Source organism: Melospiza georgiana, chromosome 1 (genome assembly GCF_028018845.1).
Source record: "Melospiza georgiana isolate bMelGeo1 chromosome 1, bMelGeo1.pri, whole genome shotgun sequence".
NCBI lineage: Eukaryota > Metazoa > Chordata > Aves > Passeriformes > Passerellidae > Melospiza > Melospiza georgiana.
Window position 1 is genome coordinate 152,052,288 of NC_080430.1, and position 21,836 is coordinate 152,074,123.

Here is a 21,836-nt window from a genome sequence, read left to right on the forward strand (position 1 = left end):
ACATCTGCTTCCAAACATCTGCTATGGGCAGGGACACTTTGCACTGGACAGTTTTCACCAGCAACATAAATTCTGTTTTGCTTTCCCTACCAAGGCACCTCTAGCGCACAAGCCAGCTCTGGGCAGAGGATCTTCTTAAACTACTTCTAATTCCACTGTAATTGAGTGGAAAATGAAGCAAGCTGTTCTGAGCTGTTCTGATATTTAAATGCATTTCCAGCTGAAATGCCTAAGGAAAGGTAAGTCTCTTTCATTTTTGATTTTCTGTCAAAGACTGGGACGGCCAGTATGAGTCTTATATGTTTGCATTAAAATTGCTTTGGATAACCAAGACCAGCAAATAAAATTGTAAAGAAAAAAAAAAAAAACAGTTTATTTTACTCAAGATGTTTTTGTATTGGTTTGTTGGTTTTGTTGTTTGTTTTTTTTTATTTTCCTGCTAGAAGTTGTCACCTCACCCTCACATATTTCATTAAAATACTTATTTATTCCAATGGTTTTGCTAGTTATATAAATAAATGCATAACCACTTCCAATTCCTGAAATACTGAAATTATAGCAAAACGTTCATTATAATGTTAAAAGTGCCAAAAGGGATAGGGCAGAGGTTTTCCAAACAGTTTCAAAGTCAATCTGTGTTTGAAAGTTAATTCTCCTGGCAATTCCTTTTGCTATAAAATATGCTGTTCATTATTCTTTAATATGTTTTCTTAATTTAAGTCTTATTAATTCATTAAATCATTGCTAATATCTCCAAGAACTGGATGTAAGGCAGAGAAGATCCTCTGAATCTAGTGAAAATGGACTAACAAAATAAACATATAACTTTTGGAAGTTTTTCACAATAGCAGAGAAACAATATGAAATAATTCTGTAGATGCCACAAAAATGTTTTTGGGGTTGCCTAGTGAGAGAGATAATCTTATTATGATTTTTTAATTGATTGCACTTAGACTTTAACTTGCACTTCACTAAAGATTTATTAAATATGACACCCAATTCCTCAACTTCCGTGGGACCATAAATTCAAGAAAATACAATGAGACCCAAGACTTAGAAGCCAAGTCAATCATTAATACCCTCAGAAATGTTTTACACAGCATTTGACAAGCCCCATTATTGTTTAGAGCTTTCTAAATTAGAGATAAGTCCAGGAGGAAACCTTGGAGCAATGTTTGTGAACCCATCTAAGCATGACAGAGGAAAGCTGCTACAGGAGGTCACATCTTCAGTCCTTCCTTCTTTGAAGCTTGGACTTGATGATCTTGGAGGTCTTTTTGAACTTTAATGATTCTGTAATATCACACTTGACAGTTTGTTTGAATTACTGAATGTGATCTGGCCCAGCCCTTCATTTTGAGACTTCAGCCTTTGAATAAACCATTCTTAATATTGCATAATAGCTTTGAACGTCCCCCCAAAAATAAACAATTTTATTCTTGTTTTCTTTCACTGTTTTTAACTCTTTCTAGCACTCTTTCCTGAGGACATTTAAATGCATGATTTTGGACAGCGTTGCCACAACCAGACCTGGACAATGCAATGACCACAGGTTTCAATTCCCTTCAGCAAAGCATTCCGAGTACTGGAATTAATTTAAGAAACCAGTGCAAAACCAAAGCAGTTCTCAGACCCCAAGAGAGCAGGATTAATCACCTGCTCAGTGTAAATTAACCCCAGGGGCACTCCCTGTGTAACTCAGGAGTTTGTTCTGTGCTTCAGCTCTTTGCAGCCTCGAGATGTGGGGCCGGCAGTGGATTCCTACCCACGGTTTGGCACCAGACCTGGGGCTGCAGTGAGCCCACACGGTGCTCAGGTGTGTTGGGGTTTTTCACAAAGGGATGGGACTGTTGGGACACCTTCCTTGAGCTTTATTGCAGCATCAGCCTCATAACATGATTGAGACAATAGAAAGACGGCAGCAGCTCACGTCCTGCCAGCAGCAGCCAAAGATTTCCTTGTTACAGAGCATTTTAAAAACTTTCCAGCCAAAAGCATATTGCTAAAGCTTACAGACAGCTGTTCTAGCCAATCACTAAAAGTACACATGCAACTGAGTCACACAATGCTTGCTTGTATTCTTTCTATTAACAATTCACAATACTTCATTATTAAGCTTAAAACCTTCTACTATCTTGCTAAGTATATTAAGTATATTTTTTTGCAGAATGAAGGTTTATCTTAGCCAAGCCTAAAACTCAAGCTATTGTTTCATGGCCTTGCTTGCTGTACAATTGTAACTTTTCCTACTTTCAGACTTTGCAGCTGCAGCTAGCTCCAAGTTTTCTGTTCTTTCTGTTTCTAAGGCCTGCTTTTACAGCTTTCTGAAAATCTTCTTACCTTTACTATTTCCCACATTTCCCCCTCTGGGTACAAGCACAAAGAAACTCTCTTAACTTTGTTGCTTATTGACTACCTTTCTAGAAATCTTCTTACCTTTGCTATTTCCCACAGTCAGGCCTTGGTGCTGGTTTTTACCTGAGCTTTTGAGTGAGTTTTGCCCCAAAACCAGAGCTTCTGCCAGCCCCACCCCACCAAAGGAGTCACCATCATCTGAACATCCCCTCCCATGGAGCACAGGAGCTCTGTGACTCTGCCAGACTTGGAGACAACCATGAACTCCATGATGTGTTTTTAAAGAAAAATAGTTTCTCTGAACTGATAGAAAAAGAGGGAAATAGGATGGGAATGGACAGAAGGGTGGCTCATCTGTAAGGAGTATTGGATATTTGGGAAAAAACTCTTCACCTAAAGTGCTGTTAAGCCCTGGAGCAGGGAAGGGGCTGTGTCCCCATCCCTGCAGGGATTTACAAGATGTGTAGATTTTGGGGACTTGGTTTAGTGGTAGACCTGGCAGTGCTGGGTTAATTGCTGGGTTTGAGAATCTCAGAGGGCTTTTCCCACCTGAACAATTCCATGACAAGTCAGTGGCACCATTGGCACATGACTTTCCACCCAAGGGCTGGTTGGTGCAGCACAGAGGCAGGTGAGTGGTAGAGATGGGAGGGGAAAGAAAATTATAGACCTGATTCCAGGAAAAAAAATGTTAGAAAATATAATTTAACAATTGCTAAGTATTAAAATGATAATTAGGTGATTTATACCCAGAGAACACTGCCAAGGACAACTTGCAGGGACCAATCTCATTCTGTTCAGTGACAAGATAACCAACCTTATCCAACCAGGAGAAAGACTCACGTGTGATATATCTTGAGTACAACCCTGGCCAGAGTCCCACACAAAATCTTCAGGAGAAACTGAGGGGGAAATGGTCTAAATGAAGTCACAGCCAAATTAAGCACTGACCCAGCAGTCCCTTGAGCTCACCTGGAAGCAATGCACTGCTGGAATATGAAATTAACCTTACCTTTTCAGAGCTGGCATTTAATGTCCAGGTTACAGTAAGGTTAATAAAAGCAGTGTTAAAAATTTCCTGTCTTGTGGCATTTTAATCCAAGCTATTTAAATTCCCTGACCTATATGCCTCCTCGTGTAAGGCAGGTTTTGTTCATTTTCCCCACAAAAAGATGGCTTTGGGAAGGTAGGTTGAGCATGGTAGAGAGTGCAGGTTGCACATAGGAGGATCCAGAGTTCTCTACTGCTGTACAGTGTTTGCTCTCTGTTTATCTTAGACATGTCACATTGCTTAAAAAGGAGTATTTTTAAGTCAATATTTTCCATTTCTCAGGTTTAAACTTAAAGCAAAAAGCAAAAAGAAAAAAGAAACAACAACCCTGCTTTCTAATTTGTCCATGCAACACCAATGCCCAGACGAAGCCCAGAGAAACTCCTACAAAGAAACAGGGGAACACATGGATTTACAATGATTTTGGGCATCAGAATGAGGATATGAGAAGCAGATGTTGTTGGAGGAGGTTGTAACTCCCAGCTGCAAAGCAGGGACATGGATTATGCCACCTCCTGCCACTCCTGGCTGTCCCTCAGTGGCTGTGGGACAACCAAACCCCCAAAATACAAAATACAAAATACACCAGGTAATGCTGGTGATCCTGCTTGTGACACACCTTAGGGTGCTCTTTGGTTGAGGCCACAGAACATCTGAGCTCTGCTGAGCTTCTCTCTCCCTCCTCCTAAAACCTGTCAATATTAAAATAATAATATTGAAAAAAAAAGTTGGTTTTGTTTTGCCCAAGAAATCCTGGATATCCACAATCAAAACCAGAGTCTGAACTAGAGTTTTCTGACACCAAGGTGTGCAGGGCAAACCAAATTTCCAAAATCACTGCCTCGGGATCCTCCCCAAACTCTGCAGATGGAGTCTGTGGATCTCCCTAATTAGGCTGGTCAGCAGCATTAACCTCCACATGGCCTGAGGACGGGCTCTGAGTCCATCCATCATCACACCAGCCCAGAGCCAAGGGGATCACTTTCAAATAATTAAACTTTCCCATCCTGGCTGCACATTTGGATTGAGCATGGAAGAAGCAGAGCCAAGGCAAACAGATGCATAAGCACAGAGGAAACCCCCATGGCAGTATCACCCCTCATTAAACAAAACCAAACTAAACCTGAGCCCTCTTTTTTTTGCTCTCTGTATTACAGATGAAGCAATTCCACCCCCAACACCTTTATTGCTGCTGTATCTCAGGGTTTTCTGTTGGATATTGAATATTATCACTGGACCACTGTTGGACATTTACCTGCAGGGACACCTGGTTTGATTTATTTATTATCTACAAAGAGAGGGGGAGGTTTAAAGCACACACAGAACATTCCCATTAAGGTCTGTCCCTGCTGAGAGCAGAGACACAAATGCTGGTGGGAAGGCCATGCTTTGTTCCAGCCACACCATGATCTAATACAAAAGGCAATTTTTCTTCGCAAGCCAGTCATCCATTGTCCAGGAGCAGGAGGCAGATAATTAGTGCTGCATTACCCTCTCCTGGTACTTAATTAATGGAATATTTGGGGATGTTGTGACAAAAGGCATCCAAAGTGTCCATCTTCTGTGGCAAAGGGACACAGGTTCAGATGAGCATGGAACAGAATCACTGGATGCCAAGTTGGAAAGGAACCTCAAGGATCATCTGATCCAACCTCTCCTGGCAAAAGCACAGCCTGGACAAGATGGCCCAGCACTCCATCCAGATGAACTTTAAAATTGTCCAGCATTCAGGAATTGTCACAGATGTCTTTTATGGAAAATCCTTTCCTTAGGATTTTTCCTCCTGAGAAGCTGAGAGTCCTCAGGAACAAAATGTAAACAATGATTATCTGCTGCTGTGGAATGCAACAGGAGGATCTGTGATTGGCCCATGTTGGATGTTTCTAATTAATGGCCAATAATAGCCCAGCTGGCTCAGACAGAGAGCCCGAGCCACAAACCTTTGTTATCATTCTTGGCTATTCTATTCTTAGCTAGCATTCTGATGAAATCCTTTCTTCTATTCTTTTAGTATAGTTTTAATGTAATATATATCATAAAATAATAAATCAAGCCTTCTGAAACATGGAGTGAGATCCTCGTCTCTTCCCTCACCCTCAGACCCCTGTGAACACCGTCACATGGAATCCACCACTTCTCTGGGGACCTTATTCTAAAGGCTGATTGCTCTCATTGCAAAACATTTTCCTCTTGTCTGAGTCTCTGATAATCTCCCCAGGAGTAACCTGCACCCAATACTCCACATCTTTGCCATGTGAAAAGAGAATCTTCATGTCATTTGTAGCCACCTTTTAAATGCTGGAACAAAACGAAAAGGTCTCTCCTAAACCTTCATTTCTCAAGGTTGAACAAACTTCTGACTGAGACACAGAGAAAGGAAACTTCTCCAAGGAGCCTTGGCCAATGCAAACAGGTCCCTCCCCTTGCAATCTTTTCCACATGGATGCTTAGCTAAGGGACCAACCAATTTTGGCTTGTTGGCAAAATCCACACTGAAGGACCCTGGAGATGCATCCATGGCAATGCCACCAGACAGGATGTGCGCAAGCCTGGAGGGGAAACCAGCTCTCAAGTCTAAGCCATAACCCAGAGCACCAACAGGCTCTGCTGGGCAGACAACACACTGTGGCAGTTTCAAAATAACTGAATTTTCCACACCAGCTCCTCTTTGCCATCCACTAAGGGTGGCTTCAGCTGCCAAGCTGAGGACAAGCTGGGAAAAATAAGGGATGTCTTCAAATATTTAGAGATTTCAAGTGTCTTGAGTTATTCTGTGAATTTGTATTAAAAACAGAGGCTCTTTCATACAGCACAATAAACATTTTTTTATGATTTTTTTTTTTAAATCAAAGCTACAATGCATTGACATCCATTGTTTGTCTAATCCACATTTCAATTCTGTTTTCTTACGGTTCTTTGATTGTGCCCAAGTATCCCATTCTTCCTTGCTTTTATGCCTTTAATTTTGCCTTGAAGAATAGCCTAAAAAATCACTATTTACAACTGAACAGACAACTTGTACTTACTTCAATACCTTCTTCCTATTCAAAGAAAGAAAAAATCAAAATTAAACCCAAATTTCTAAGAAGAGAGAAAGCCAAGAGAAACCTCTGCTTTTTAAAAATATATATATTTCCATCCAGGGAGAACCACTATTTATGAAACAAAAAAATGTTCCCAAAGAACATTTGCAACCCTCAAAACATGAACACCAAATCAGGCTGTGTTAGTGAGTATTGAAATCAAAGGCTAGTGGAGAGTGTGGTGATGTCCTTCCCTAGTGAAAAAAGGAAAAGATACCCTTTTCCCTTGTTACCACAGCAAGCCAGATCCAGGAACAAAATGAAGGATAAGTTCCAGATAAAAATACTTGCTCAAAGCCAGACTAGATAAGCCCAGATCAACCCTAGAGCTGGTCTGGCCTCTGCTTAAAAAAACAACACAAAGAGAGAATCCAGGGCCATTTTCAAGCCACTGTTTAAGGTTTCAGCATTTCCTGAGTGAGTTTTTGATCCTGTTTGCCACATCCAAGCATGTTTCCCAAATTCAAGCAGCTTCCACGTCAATGTTATCCTGTGGGAAAGCACAGCCCACTGCATTTTGTACATCCTCTCATCTACTCCCTCCATCTGCCAGCCTGAGAACAGCCATTGAGACAAACTTCTTGTGAAGGTGATGGGGAGATGACAAAAGACACAAGCCACTTTAGGGAATATTCTGCATTTCTCCTTCTGGTTCCCCAAAATTCCCTCCAAAACCCTCATTAGTGCTGCTCCCCCATGCCACAGCCTCAAATTCTGAGCGTGGTCAGGCCTCAATCACACAGATCAAAATGCAAACGTTTGGGTTTCACCTTTGAAAATCGGCGTCAGGAATGACCCCTGGTGAGGGTGTGACATTTACACAGCAGCCACAGTGAACCTGAGCAAGTCAAACTTCAGCCCTCAGGTGGAATAAATTACAGCAGGGGATCAATACTTCACCTAGAGGTTGATAGCCTTGTCTGGAAGGGCCTCCAAATGGGTTCCTGCTCCCAAATCCACTCCCATCAATGGATCCATAAGACATTTTCTGGATAGTGATGGATGCTGGATTGCACTCCAAACCTAAAAAACAGAAAAAAAAAAAAGACAGGCATAGCCCTGTTAAAAGTCAGTTAAACCCCAGTAGCCTAAGGAAAAAATAGGACTGAGAAGGAAAATAAAAGACACAGAGCAATCTCCAAACTTCAGGATGCCCACCTGCAAAAAAATTAAAAGCACTAAAATCCAGGTGTTCTGGACTGCAAATGGTTTTGAGGGCAAGTAAGTCATTTGACCTCCCTGCGTCTCATTTTCTCCACTGATTCAGGGCAACTTTTAATTCCTTGCTGTTCACAAAGTGCTTTGAGATCCTGAGCTGGAAGGTAAAGACTTAAACACTCGATCAAAAAAAAGGTGATGCTGTCTCCTGGAACATTACCAGTACACAGCTGGCTGGAGTTTATCCATCACACTGCAGCCCTGATGAACTCTCAAAAGAGACAGTTTGCTGTTATAAGCTCTTGGGCCTCCAGCAGAAATATTGGAGCCAGATTTATTTTGCCTTGCTGGTTAAAAAAAAAAAAAAAAATCTGCAAGGCCTGAGGAAGCAGCAGCAGAATGAAATAAATGCAGCAACCAGGGGAAGACAACTTCTTCCTCCTTATCCACAGAAATGCCTCACCAGACATCCTCCAGCATTTCAACAGTGTCCAGGGCTTTTGTATCAAAATAGTTCAGCTCAAAGGCACGGAGATGATGGCAGCAAAGGAAGAGAAGAGATAAAGGTGCTGCATGCGCTGGGAAATTATACAGGACCAAACCCAGCCGCTGCTTTCTTACACCAAGGCTAAGACAAAACCACCCCAGACTGGTGTTTCTACCACAAAAAAAAAGTTACAATCTTGCAAGAATAGCAACACTTTTGGTGAGATGGCAAAATCAAAATGGTTTGGCTTGGCAGGGACCCTTAAAGGTCATCCAGTCCAACTTTAGTCTGAAATATTTCCAGTGAAGTTCCAGTATTTTACTCATCTCACCATAAACTAAAATTCTTCATTATAACTACTCTGTATCTACCATTTTTCTTAGTTAAAAACCACTGTCCTATCACTACAGGTGCTGCTAAAAAGTCTGTCTTATATTAAATATTGCATCAAGGAATCCCCAGAGCCTTCTCCTCTCCAGGCTGAACAACCCCAGCTGTGCAGCCTTTCCTCACAGCAGAGCTGCTTCATCTCTCTGATCATTTTGTGGCTCCTCTGGTCCTGCTCCAACTGTTCCATGTCTTTCTTGCACTGAGAAAGATGCTGGGGTGTTAGGCTGGATGACATGAGCTGTGATGCTTCATTCTGGGCTTGGATATTCAAATTTCTCATGTTCTGGACCAGACTTTTTCCCTCTGACAGAGAGCTGGCAGGGGCCTCCACTTTCTGTGGTACATGACCAGGTGTTACATGATGTCCTAATTGACAGATACTGAGGAAAAGTCTATTTTGGGGTGCACTGATACTTATACTTGCTGCTATTCCTTTGGTTTGTCCTCCATGCAAAGCAAAGCACCAGAAAATCCCAGTTCTGCACTGTACTGGGAACAGCCTGATGGCCGCAGGCACCTGTTGTACTTCATTCTCCTTTTTTTTTCCTTTCAGACTTTCAAAACCAAGCAAAAAAAAAAAAAAAAAAAAAAAAAAAAAAAAAAAAAAAAAAAAAAAATCAGCACTGAGATTCACCAGACAGCGGAACTCTGGGACCAAAAGAAATCACTCACCATCCTCCCTTAATTGGGCCAGACACATGAAAAGAGGATGAAAGTGCAATTGCCTTGACAGAGCAATGGTTGGGAGCTAAATCCATTAAAAGTGGAGAAAATCCAGAGTGCAGCTTCCCCTGCCAGCCTCAGTGTGCCACGCACACACATAATTGGCATCCCAGGCTGCAGGTGCCCCCAGGGCAGAAATCCTTCATTTTAGGGAAACAGCCGTCAGCCCAAACTTGTGGAATTTGAGCTGTGAGAGCCTGAGCAGTCAGAGAAAAGGTGAAGGTGTGTGTTGGAGTGTGCTTGAAGGAGACAGGAAATGGAACAAACAGGAGGAAGCAAGGGGCAAACTTGTAAGCCAAGACACACAACAGCAAAACAATCCATCAAAGCTGCACAGCCATGAGTTCCATGGAAATACACCCTACAACTGTACTTAAACCATGAACTCCATGGAAATACACCCTACAATTGTACTTAAACCGTGAGTTCCATGGAAATACACCCTACAACTGTACTTAAACCATGAACTCCATTGAAATACACCCTACAACTGTACTTAAACCATGAGTTCCATGGAAATACACCCTACAACTGTACTTAAACCATGAACTCCATTGAAATACACCCTACAATTGTACTTAAACCATGAGTTCCATGGAAATACACCCTACAATTGTACTTTAACCATGACTTCCATGGAAATACACCCTACAACTGTACTTAAACCATGAGTTCCATGGAAATACACCCTACAACTGTACTTAAACCGTGAGTTCCATGGAAATACACCCTACAACTGTACTTAAACCATGAGTTCCATGGAAATACACTCTAAAATTTTACTTTAACCATGAGTTCCATGGGAATACACCCTACAATTGCACTTTCTCCCAGGAAACCTTAGAGCAACTTCCAGTAGCTCAGGAGGGTCTGCAGGAGAGGTGGAGAGGGACTTTTTAGTAGGGCATGGAGTGGTAAGACAAAGAGTAATGGCTATGAACTGAGAGTAGGTTTAGATTGGATATTTGGAAGAAATTCTATATTCAGAGGGTGGTGAGGCCCTGGAACAAGTTTTCCAGAGAAGTTGTGGCTCTCCCATCCCTGGAAGCACCCAAGGCAACGTTGGACAGGGCTTGGAGCACCCTGGGATAGTGGAAGGTGTCCCTGCCCATGGCGAGGGGCTGGAAGAAAAGGATCTTTGATGTCCCTCCCTACCCAAACCATTCTGTGATTCTGCGGTGCCTTGGTGGAAATTCTTGATCACAACCACTAAAGCCTACAAGACTTGTCTGTGATGGACTTGGGAACAAACCCCAGCTTTCCCAGGTCTCAGGTGAGCTCAGAACTACCAGCACAACCTTCATCACAAAATGCAACCCAAGATCCAAAATTTACCTGGGAAAATATGGGCACATGGAAGACAGTTATGAGAAAGTTTTTGGGCAGAAATAAGGAATATTTTCTTTTTCTCCCACAGTTTAAGATCACTGCAGGGATTTGGGACAACTAAAGAGCTTGAAAACAGCCTCTGTACACAGATTTTTCCTGACTCACCCTCTCTCTTTAGAGATAAGCAGGTGGAAACATTTCTTGCCATGACTTCCCCAAGGCCACAGACATCAAACACGGAGGGAAAGTCTCCACCCTGTTGTAAAATGCCTTGATTACAACTGGGCAAGTGTTGTTTTGGCAAACAGTGAATGCATCTATTTTTTCTCCAACAGAGTGGTGTGAAAGGGGGAGAGAAGGGGAGTTTTAGAGCACTCCAAGTGTTTAATGTTGATTTATCATTTTCAGGACGTGTTTCCATTTTAAAGCTTTTTCTCCTTGTAAGGGAGGAAAAATAGAAAGAATTGAAAATGAAATATTTGGTTGCAGCTTAACCAAACCTTTTTAGCAGCAGCCACCTCCCACCCCATCCTACCAAGCTATTGAAATATCCCTTATTCATACAGCTCTGGAGTCAAATTCTTACCCCACAGTAATATATTTACAAGAAAATTTAAGAGCCGATCTAAACGCCTTTAATTTGATTGGCAATAAAAGCATTTCCCTCCCCATCCCCATGGCACTTCCCAAGTCTTTTGTCTACTGCTCCTCAGGGAAAGTTGTCCAATTTACTGTGAAGGCAGTTTGTACAAATTGGAACAAGCATTTCCTAACCTACTAGACACAGAAAAAAAAAAAAAGAATAAGAAAGAAGAAAAAAACCTTTTATCACAGCTTTATCCTCATCAACTGAAATACAAATAAAAAAATAAACACATCCAAGCCAGACTAAAAAGGGGCATGAATTTGTAATTTAATGAAATTAGGTACTTGCTTTGTATATCCTGTATACAACCCAATCATGCCTGACTAGAGTAGCAAGATGTAGGATTTCAAGGAAAGAGTTTGTCCATATCTCTTGGACTGGGAAAGATATTGGCAAGTAAAACCATGCAGGCAAAATTAAATTTTAGAGCTCTACATCCATCAGTTTCCATTTAGAGACATTTGGATGAGCAGCATTAGTGGTGGGAATGAAAGGTGAGATTTCATAATGGAATTAATAATAATAATAATAATAATAATAATAATAATAATAATAATAATAATAATAATAATAATAATAATAACAATAATAATAATAATAATACCTATTATTATTTTACTATTACATCTCAATAATTAAACCATTCTTATTTAAACCTACAAGCTTTCTCACTTTTACTCATCCACTTCATTTCCATCAACCTGCTGGGGACTGTGGAGGGAGTGGCTGTGTGGAACTTATTTGCCAGCTGGAATTCAACCACAACAGCACTTTAGACAATTTATTTATATTTAAAGTTGAGATTGGCTGAGAAAGACATGAGCTGGAACATTTATTTCCAGACAATACTGGAAAAAAGTGGGGAAGGAGGAGAGACATGGACATATTGGAGAGAATCCAGTGAGGGACCATAAAGATGGTGAAAGGATGGGATGAGGAAAGGCTGAGGGAGCTGGGGCTCTTCACCCTGGAGAAGAGAAGGATGTGGTGGTATTAAACTTTCTCAATGTCTGATGGAAATAAACAAACATGATGGAGCCAGACTCTTAACGGTCTTAACAGGACAAAAGGTAAGAGGGATTGAAATACTGGAAATTCCACTTCAAAAAAGAAAAAAAAAACTGCTTGTTTTGGGGTTGGAGCGGCTTTTTTGCTTATTTTGTGGGTTTTTTTAATAGTAAGAGTCATCAAACATCATAAGGCTGCACAGAGAGGCTGTGGGGTCCCCATCCTTGGGGATGTTCAAGCCCTGAGTGACCAGGTGCCAGAGAAACCTGCTCCAGGTGACCCTGCTCTCAGGAGGGAGTGGGACAAGATGACCTTCAGATGTTCTTTCCCGCCTGTGGGATTCTGCAATTCTCCTCCTGTGATGCCTGAAACAGCATCAGAGCCATTCATGGCCCTCCTGGCAGACTGGAGGGTCCTTACTGTGCCTATTTACTAAACCGGTGGAGAAAAGGGTAAGAAAATTGCAAATCCACCAGTTTGTTTTTTTTTTTTTTTTTTCTAATTTCCTGTAAAGACAGTGGAATAAAGCCACTGAAAGTAGGGTGAAAACCAGAACTGCCAGCCACTATGCAGCTGGCAAGAAGTCATATCAAACCAAGCTTCAAATCTTTATAGAAATTAGCAGACAGTGGGTGCCTGTTATGGTCTCATGTCTGCATGGCCAAAGAAATTGATAGTAGGTATAGCAATTTATTTTTCTTTTTAAGTAGAAAATCATAGAATCACAGAACTGTTTGAAGGGCCCTAAAAACCCTCTACTTCCAACCCCCTGTCATGGGCAGGGACACCTTGCACTGGACCAGGTTGCTCAAAGCCCCATCCAACCTGGCCTTGAACAACTACGGGGATGGGGCAGCCACAGCTCCTCTGGCCAACCTGTGCCAGGGCCTCAGATCCTTCACTGTAAAGAATTTTTTTCTAATACCTAATCTAAACCTACTCTCTTCCACCATTAAACATGCCCAGTGGACTGTTGTCCTACCCAAAGAACAGTCTGGGTGGTGTCCACCAAGCTCTGCTCTCTCCATGAGTATTTTGAGCAGTGAGCTGGGTGGTGGAACCGGATTTATCCTCATCCAGTGCACACACAGCACCCAACAGGGGAGTGAGATGACAGCTCCAGCCTCCAGAACAATCTTAACAAACCAGAAGGAATGTTCAACAAAGAAAATGAGGCTCTGCACAATCCAGGCTGACTGCAGGGGCCTGAATGTAGAAAGAACAAAGGAGAGCACCAACAGGGGATGGGGAGCTGCTGGCCAGTGCTGCATGGATGGATGGATGGATGGATGGATGGATGGATGGATGGATGGATGGATGGATGGATGGATGGAAGGATGGATGGATGGATGGATGGATGGATGGATGGATGGATGGATGGATGGATGGATGGATGGATGCCACAGGCTTCCAGCTGAACACAGATCTGCAGTGACATTTCCTGTAACAGGGGCTGTGCAAATGGGACTACAATCTTCTCAACAAGGGAAGCAAACCCTCTGCTTGACCCCACACTGTGGATTCTCAGCTGTAAGCAACAAATTCTGCAGCAAAGATTTTTATTGTCAGTGACTGAAGAGAGTCTGGAGGGAACTGGGAGAATGACAACAGGTCAAGAAAACATAGCCTAGGAAAGATTGAGTAAATGGGGTTGCTTTTCCTACAGAAGTGAAGATTGATGGGAAGACTCAATCCTTCAATTCTGCAAGGCTGCTGCAAAGACACAGGGAGGAAAACATTATTTCCATTCTTTTTGAGCGAGACAAGGGAATAGATCTAAACCAAAGCTGGAGAGATGAACGGAGACATTGGGAGAGCCTATGAGGAAGGATAGAGAACCTCTGGGAACAGGCACCATGGAGAAAGATCTTCTTGCACCTGGAGGTGATAAAACCACTCAATAATGGGTCCAGTCCTGTTTAACATCTCCATTGATGACCTGAATGAGGGGGCAGTGTACCCTCAGCAAGTTTGCCTGTCCCACCAAACTCAGAAGAATGGCTCCAAGCCAAATCCAGCCTGACTGTGGGCACTTCCAGGGATGGGGCAGCCACAGATTCTCTGAAAAACCTGTGCCAGGGCCTCACCACCCTCTGAATACAGAATTTCCTTCTAATATTAAATGTAAGACAGTTTTATTTCAGTTTGAAGCCATTACTCCTTGTCCAAAGTCCCTCTCCAGCTCCTCTGGAGCCCCCTCTGGCTCTGGAAGGGGCTCTGAACTCTGCCTGGAGCCTTTTCTTCTCCAGGCTGAACAGCCCCAGCTCTCTCAGCCTCTCTCCAGAGCTGCTCCAGCTCTCTGATCCTCTTTGTGCCCTCCTCTGGACTCACTCAGGCAGCTCCACATCCTTCTTATGTTGATGACCCCAGAACTCCAGGTCTCTCACCGGAGCAGACCAGAGGTTCAGAATCCCCTCCCTCACCTGCTGCCCACCCTGCTTTTGACACAGCCCAGGACAGGTTTGGCTTTCTGGGCTGCCAGAGCACCGTTGCTGGGTCACACTGAGCTTCTCATCCACCCACAGCCCCATGTCTTTCTCCTCAGGGCTGCTCTCAATCCATTCTCTGCTCAGCCTGTGCTTGTGCTTGGGATTGTCCAGACCCAGGTGCAGGAACTTGCACTTGTTGACCTTCACTGGGTTCACACAGCTCCCCCTCTGTGTCCTGTCCAGGTGCTCCATTCCCAGCTCCAACACCACCTTGCTGACGGAGAAGCGCCTTCCCTGGGGGCTTCAGAACTCTTTAATGATGACACCTCAATTTCTGGATGGCCCACCTGAGACATATTTTTTCTGAGGTTTTTTAACCAGATAAAATCCTTTGACCAGCCTGACCTTCATAAAGAGCTTGCAGATAATTTCACATAAATCATCTTTACACATCAACCCCTTGAGCCTCTGGCCAGCGCAGGTCACTCTTCCCATAAGAGCCTCTCTGAGGCTCCAGTTAAGGAAGGACCATCCCCAGCCACTGTTAGGAGAGCTGTGTCTTCCCAACCCCTGAATTTTGCTGTTTGATCTCTCTTTTGCCTTTTAACCTTCCCTCAGATGAACTAAAAAGGTTGACCTCCTTTCATTTCTCACTGGGAGTTTTGTTTACACAGGAGCCACAAGGAAGAATACTCAGAATTTCCTTGCTTTCCATAGAGCTGCCTCCACTTCCCTGCCTGTAAAATGGGCAGAGCTCTCCTGTTGGTAGAGTACTAGAGGCTCACAGAATAATTATAAAAATAAAATTAAAAAGGAATCTTTTAAAGGTCTAGAACAACCCTCATGCAATGAGCTGGGACATCTTCAGCCAGGAATAACTTGGTGAATATGGAAGTTTTTGAAGTCGTGAGATCAAAGGGCATATTTGCAAAGCCTTCTGCTTAGGGTTGACTCTGTCACTTGTGTCATAGATATTCTGCTTTCCAGCTTCTTTCCTTAGAGTTTTTTCTCAATTATTAAAACCAGAACTCAATTTACCTGAATTTACCTGGGAAAATGTCTCTTTCCTCTTTCTCCCAGAGCCTGAACTTATGAACAAGCTCTGCTATGGAATCACCTTGTTTTGTTTTGTTGGGTTTTCACTCAATGGTTTTAGCTTTGAGTTCGTGTCATTTCACAAATCCCCGAGTGCCTCATAACACAACTGTCAGAAGTCAATCAGAGTGGCTGGAGGGGATGACTTTGAGTTAATTTATTTCCTTCTGGATCTTTTGCGGAGTTTGTAATATTAGTGTCATGTCCCTGGGTGGCTTTGGGCAGGCAAGCAGAGCTCAGGACCTGCAGAAATGCCTGGCAGGAGGGTGGGTGGTCAGGAGCAATGCCCAGCCTGCAGCAGGGCTGGGAGTGCAGCAGTACAGATATTTCCTCACACTTTGCTTCCCAGATGAATTCTAAAGCTGATGGAAGGTCCTTGGAGGATGAAGTCATCTCGGTCCCCACAGCCTGAGGACCTCACTGTCTAGCCTAGGTTGACAAGACACAAAATACAACAACAAAAAAAAATAACAACAACAAAACCTCCCAGGGGCATCATATCCATAACCTTGTACAAATTAAACAGGCTTCCAGAAGCTTCTAGAGACACTTCTGAGGTGCTTGACTGGTGTGACATCAGCGATGACTGTGAACAGCCTGACTCAATCGCTTGAACTGTGCTCTTGCCTCCCCTCCTCCAGTGAAGCTCACGGCAGAGCAAAGCGAACGCCCACGGAGGCGCCGTGGAGTAGCTGCAGAGTAAAACCAGCAGAGATTATCTCAGGAATGAGCTGTTCCTGCTCTTCTCCAGAAAGAAAGACAAAAATTTGTCTTGCTCAGAAAGAATGACAAAAATTCTCTTTTTTGCGTTCTTCCTCATCAAAGCCCTTATTTGAGGAAAGCACCTGATTGCTTCCCAATGGATTTGATTTCTCCTCCCTGCTGCCACTGTAGATGTCTCCAGGAGCAGAGCATTCTGTCCCAGGAACAGATAGGATCAGGACAGGCTGCGAGATAAGACACTCATGACATTTTATGGAGATATACACCGAGCCACAAGCAGAGACAGCTGGCTCACTGTGCCTCTAATTGCAATGACACCAAGAGCTCTGGCTGCTCTCAGCACATCTGATTGCAGCCTTTGCTCAAGCTCATTTTTCACCCAGCTCAGCAACGCCATGCAAAGCCACCAGGAACAGTTCCTGTCTAACCCCTTCTTTCATCACCCAGTCATCCCCAAGGTTTGCAGCTACAGCAGCACCCATCAGGTAGGACAGACCCTTTCCTGCCCATCAGAAGGCACCTCCAACCCCACCAAGCTCTGGATGCCTTCACCCAGCACCTCCTGTTGATGTCAGAGGGCTTCACATCTGATGGACTGACACGAAACATAAAGCAGAAGGAAACCACAAGCAATAGAGTTTAGAAGGGGTGGGTGCAAGTTGTCTGCACACATTTCACGTTGCACCAATGTCTGCACGTCAGACACGAAGAACAGAGGCAAGGAAAGCAATCTGGAGGCTTGCTGTCCTCCTTTCATGTCAGTCCCAGCTGCCACTTCAATGAACAGACTCTCCTTCCACACTTACCTGTCTTCACATCTTCTCACAAGAGAACAGAAGACAGGCTTCAAATCCTGCACCAGACACAGGCTGGCCTTAGGCAAATGCCAAGAAGAAGGGCTGGATATGTTTTGTTTACCTTGGGAATTTCAGATTCATAGACTCTACCACTCCCTCCACTTTAAGGTACGTAAACTTCTGGAGAGCAAAACTACCTGCTAGAAAAAGTCTTCCACCAAAAGGATCACAGATGCCATGGAAAGAAGGATGCATTCCACCCTCAGAACACAAGGCAGCACACCCTGAGACAGTTTGGTTCCCCAAAGCAGCAGCTGAGGGTGATAAACGACAGAGTGATGGCACAGGCAAGGCCAGGCCTTGCAACCCAAATATCTTCACTGCTGGAGAAGCAATCAGGCTTCCCTGATACTGAGGAATTCAAGACCAAGAGAAAAGGAGCCTCCTGAGTCTTTGGGAGACCAGAGATCTTTTGGGCACTGAGCTGTGTGTAATGTTTTCTGCTGTTCCAGGCCTTACCATGACTTAGTGCCAGGTCACTCTGAGCTCATTTTGATCAAGATGTGATGTCACTCTTCCTATTTTTTAAGCTGACATTATTACAACAGTTAAACATTTCTTCTGGCTCCTGAAGAAGATGATCTAGACAACTTCAAACTCTGAACTGCCCAAGTACAAATGCTTCAAAACTCTGTTGCTTCTACCTCAAGGGTTTTATTTCTACTTTTTACCTGTATTGCCTTCTTCTATTTGCTTTTTTGTGCCATGCTGTCTATTTTTTGTGAACCTTGCATGTAGAACAGTCTCAATCTATCCATATGCTAGACAAACACAGAAGTATTACATATTTCAGTGAACAGCAAAATTAAATTTCCAGTCAGTTCAAAATCCAGGTTTCATCCGCCTTTTCACTGGTTACAAAAGATGAATATTAATGTCTATTCGCTGTAATAAAAAACAGGGAGGAGGAACACAGGGAAGAGGGAACTGGTGTCTAGTTTGCTACTCTGACGTTAGAGTAAACTTATTAATTATAAAAGATGTACACGCACGAATGGACAGAGACCAACTGCACCACACTAGGTCAGCTTAACAAAATTAGAAATGGCATTTATAAATTTATATTGGATTTCAACAGAATAATGAAAAATGCATCTGAGGATGGCAACAAATTCCGAGTCCTCGGGAACATCTTGATAGACAGAGCTGCAATTGCTGAGGGAAGGAAGATGCAGGGCAAAATGGGTGAATTAATAAAGTAATAGATTCCTAAATCCCAGGATCCTGCTCCCCCATCAACAAGCATAACTCGTTTCCACTGCCCAAAGAAGAAATATTGTTATTCAATACACACAATCAGAATATGCTCTCACTTCCACCCGTGTTTACTACCAGTCACATTATAAATAAACCTTGCAGAAGGGTAAATGAGAAGCAGCATGGTCTGGTGAGGATGCAGTGCCCAGTGGGAAATAAAGAATCTACTTCTACCTTTGGCTGTGATTCATCAAGAGACAGAAAACAACTTGGTATCTTCATTTCATGTTTCCTACCAAGATCATGGAAGAAGACCCAAGTTAGTTTTGTCCAGTGTAAATCTAATCAGCAGATCACAGAATAATGATGGAAAAGACTTCTAAGATCATTGAATCCAACCATCAACCCAACACCACCATGTTCACAGCTACCAAATCCCCAAGGGCCACTTCCACAAGCCTTTTGAACAATTCCCTGGTTGGTGATTACACCACCTCCCTGAGCAGCCTGTTACAGTGCCTGACTACTCTATTGGTGAAGAAATTTTCATGAATCATAGCCCAGAGTCAGCAGTGGCTGTGAGCCAATTTTCCTACCAGACTAAAGTGAATTTGCTAAAAAACTTACAGTGAACCTTTCATTGCACATATTTGAGGAAACACAACCATGGTCAATTTTCCAACTCAATCAGTTTTGCCACAACCTCTCACTGAAAGAGAACGTGGTTGTTCCCTTAATTATTTCAAGTGGTTCTTAATATTCCACCAATCTGATGTTCACAGACTTTCTGCCTATGTTTTTAAACCACAACGCAGTCTCCCTAAGCCAGGAGGGAAGATGAGCACTGTCATTATCTTAATTTCAACTTTCCTTCTTTTCAAACAAAAAAACATCTAAAAAACTGTTTGAAAAGTAAAGGAATGTCCCACAGTAGAAACAGTCACAGGGAGGCAAGGAATTGCTGGGGCTGCTTGCAGCAAGGCAACAGGATGAATATTAACATGGACTGAAGAGGAACGAGCAGTAGAGGTGTTTTTCACCACAGACATTCACCAGAGGGACAAAGCAGAAAAACACAGCAACAAATCCTTGGAAAACATGCTAACACCCAACCCTCATTAGGTGGGGATGCTCCACAATGGAGCTGAGCCTCCTGCCACATCTCCTGCTTTCAGCAGAGCATGGTAGGAGAGCACAGGATTAGCACAGCAAGAGAAAAGAGATTTCACCTTCTTTGAAGGCTTTACAGGCCAGGACAAGAAGACAGTGAACACAGAACATCTGGATGTGTAAATATGTGCTGTCAATGGAGTTTGTGTTCTCCAGACCAGCTGCACTCACCAAGCATTTGTGAGACAGCAGAGACAGCTACCAGCCTGAGGCAGCCTGTGGAGAGCTAAATTCATTCCCCATCATTCTTTCACCCTAATGACAGTGCCTTAGGTTGAAAGATGGAGCTGGGGGTGTTTATTCTATTTGCCATCAGTTAAATGTGGGGCAGTTATCTTCTGTTAATTGGGCAGTTTTCTTTATGTCTTTATCTCTTCTAACCAATCCTCCCTCTGGCGAGATATCTTCTGTTAATGGACCAGTGAGTGTCACTGCATGGCTGATAAAATTCCATCATCCCATTGGGAGATGCTCCGGCCAGGGAGAGGAGCCAAGCATTCCTACCCGGGTATAATCTGAGATGTGGAACAACAGAGCAGCCTTTTCCTACTGCATTCCTAGAGGAGCAGCTTTCTTCTCCACTGGATTCCCAGAGGAAGACCAGGCCCATCTTCACCACCCCTGGACCTTCAGAGGAAAACTCCATCCTTCTACAGGATCCCTGCTCTAACAGGGCACTGCAGGAGGGCTGAGCCACCACAGAATGGGACTGTGCCACCAACCTGACCCACAGGGTGTCAGGGCATATTGTGACTCTGTCAGTGTTGCTTTGTTTGTATTATTGCATTTGTATTTTTAGTTTTGCTAGTAAAGAACTGTTTTTCCTACTTCCATATCTTTGCCGAGGAGCTCCTTAATTTCAAAATTATAATGATTTGGAAGGAGGAGGTTTGCATTTTCCATTTCAAGGGAGGCTCCTGCCTTCCTTAGCAGACACCTGGCTTTTCAAACTGAGACAGACAGATATTTCGGGGTACATTCACCCTCATGTTGAGAAAAGCATTGGTCAGGTCTGCTCTGACACAGCTTCCAATCAGTGATGAACCAGAGACCCTAAAAAGCCCCATTTCAGCCAATTTCACAGTTCACCAGGCACTGGAGGCCTCCTCCTTCCTGCTGAGGAGCTCTTGTAGCACATGATGGCACCAAAGGGAACCGAGAGCAAATATCAAGGAGGAGAAGCAGCTCGGCTCCAGCGCGTGACTCAAGCGAGAGCAATGCCAAGCCCCGAGCGAGCCGAGGCAAAACAGCTCAGTGGCAAGCCCTGCACAGGAGAGAAGAGTTGCCCTTAAAAATGCAGACTGCTGGTTTTTCCACCAAGAAAGAGGGTGTATTTTTCCTCTGTGAACTGTATGTAAGATCCTGGTGAAGACAGGTCGCGCAGTGTGGGGTGCATTTGTCAAAACGTGGGTGCCAAATACATCTCACATGTCCTCTAAGGCTTGGGTGGGGCTGGGACACCTGGCTGGTGATGCACAGCCCTCTGGGCTGGCAGAAGAGTGGGAAACAGCTGTAAATTAAGGCACCTAAATCACAGAATTTTTTGGGTTGGAAAAGACCTTTAAGATCATTGAGTCCAACCAGATACTGCCAAGGCTACCTCTAAATCATGTGCCCAGGTGCCACATTCACATGTCTAATAAATTCCCCCAGGAATGGCGAATCCACCACTACTCTGGGAAACCTGTTTCAATGCTTGGCAAGCCTTTTGGTGAAGAAATTTTCCCTAATAGCCAACCCAAACCTCCTTTACCACAATTTAAGGTTATTTCTTCTTTTCTATCACTTTTTACCTGGGAAAAAAACCTGACCCTTACTTCTCAGTGTGCACCCAAGCTACTGGAAGAGACTTAAGTGAAGAGTGGAGATCCAGTCAAAACACATAGGAGGTGCCTACTTTTCAGCAGAGAGAGGGAGAGGGAGAAGTTTGCAGTTCCTGGGAAGCTAAAATATATAACAGATTTATTAAAATCCCTGAAATTTACTTTTAAATGTATAATTTTCATCAGTCTTTTCAATGTTTTAACCAATTCTACCACTTTCTTCCCAATGCAATAGAAGAACTAAAAAAGCAATGTCTCATCAGACTGGGAAAAGAATGTTGGACTGCAGGGAATTCCCATAAAATAACACCC

At 43.3% G+C, this 21,836-nt stretch overlaps 1 protein-coding gene across 4 annotated transcripts in view; it reads right to left on the reverse strand.

The window, feature by feature from the left end:
• The window catches only part of TSNARE1 (t-SNARE domain containing 1), a 469,627-nt gene that overhangs the window by 361,222 nt on the left and 86,569 nt on the right, over positions 1-21,836 (reverse strand). For all 4 annotated transcript variants that reach the window (XM_058029909.1, XM_058029926.1, XM_058029901.1 and 1 more), the window contains exon 4: positions 7,390-7,512. In XM_058029909.1, coding sequence (XP_057885892.1) covers positions 7,390-7,474 — 85 coding nt within the window. In that variant the 5' untranslated portion in view covers positions 7,475-7,512. The remainder of the gene's footprint in view (positions 1-7,389; positions 7,513-21,836) is intronic.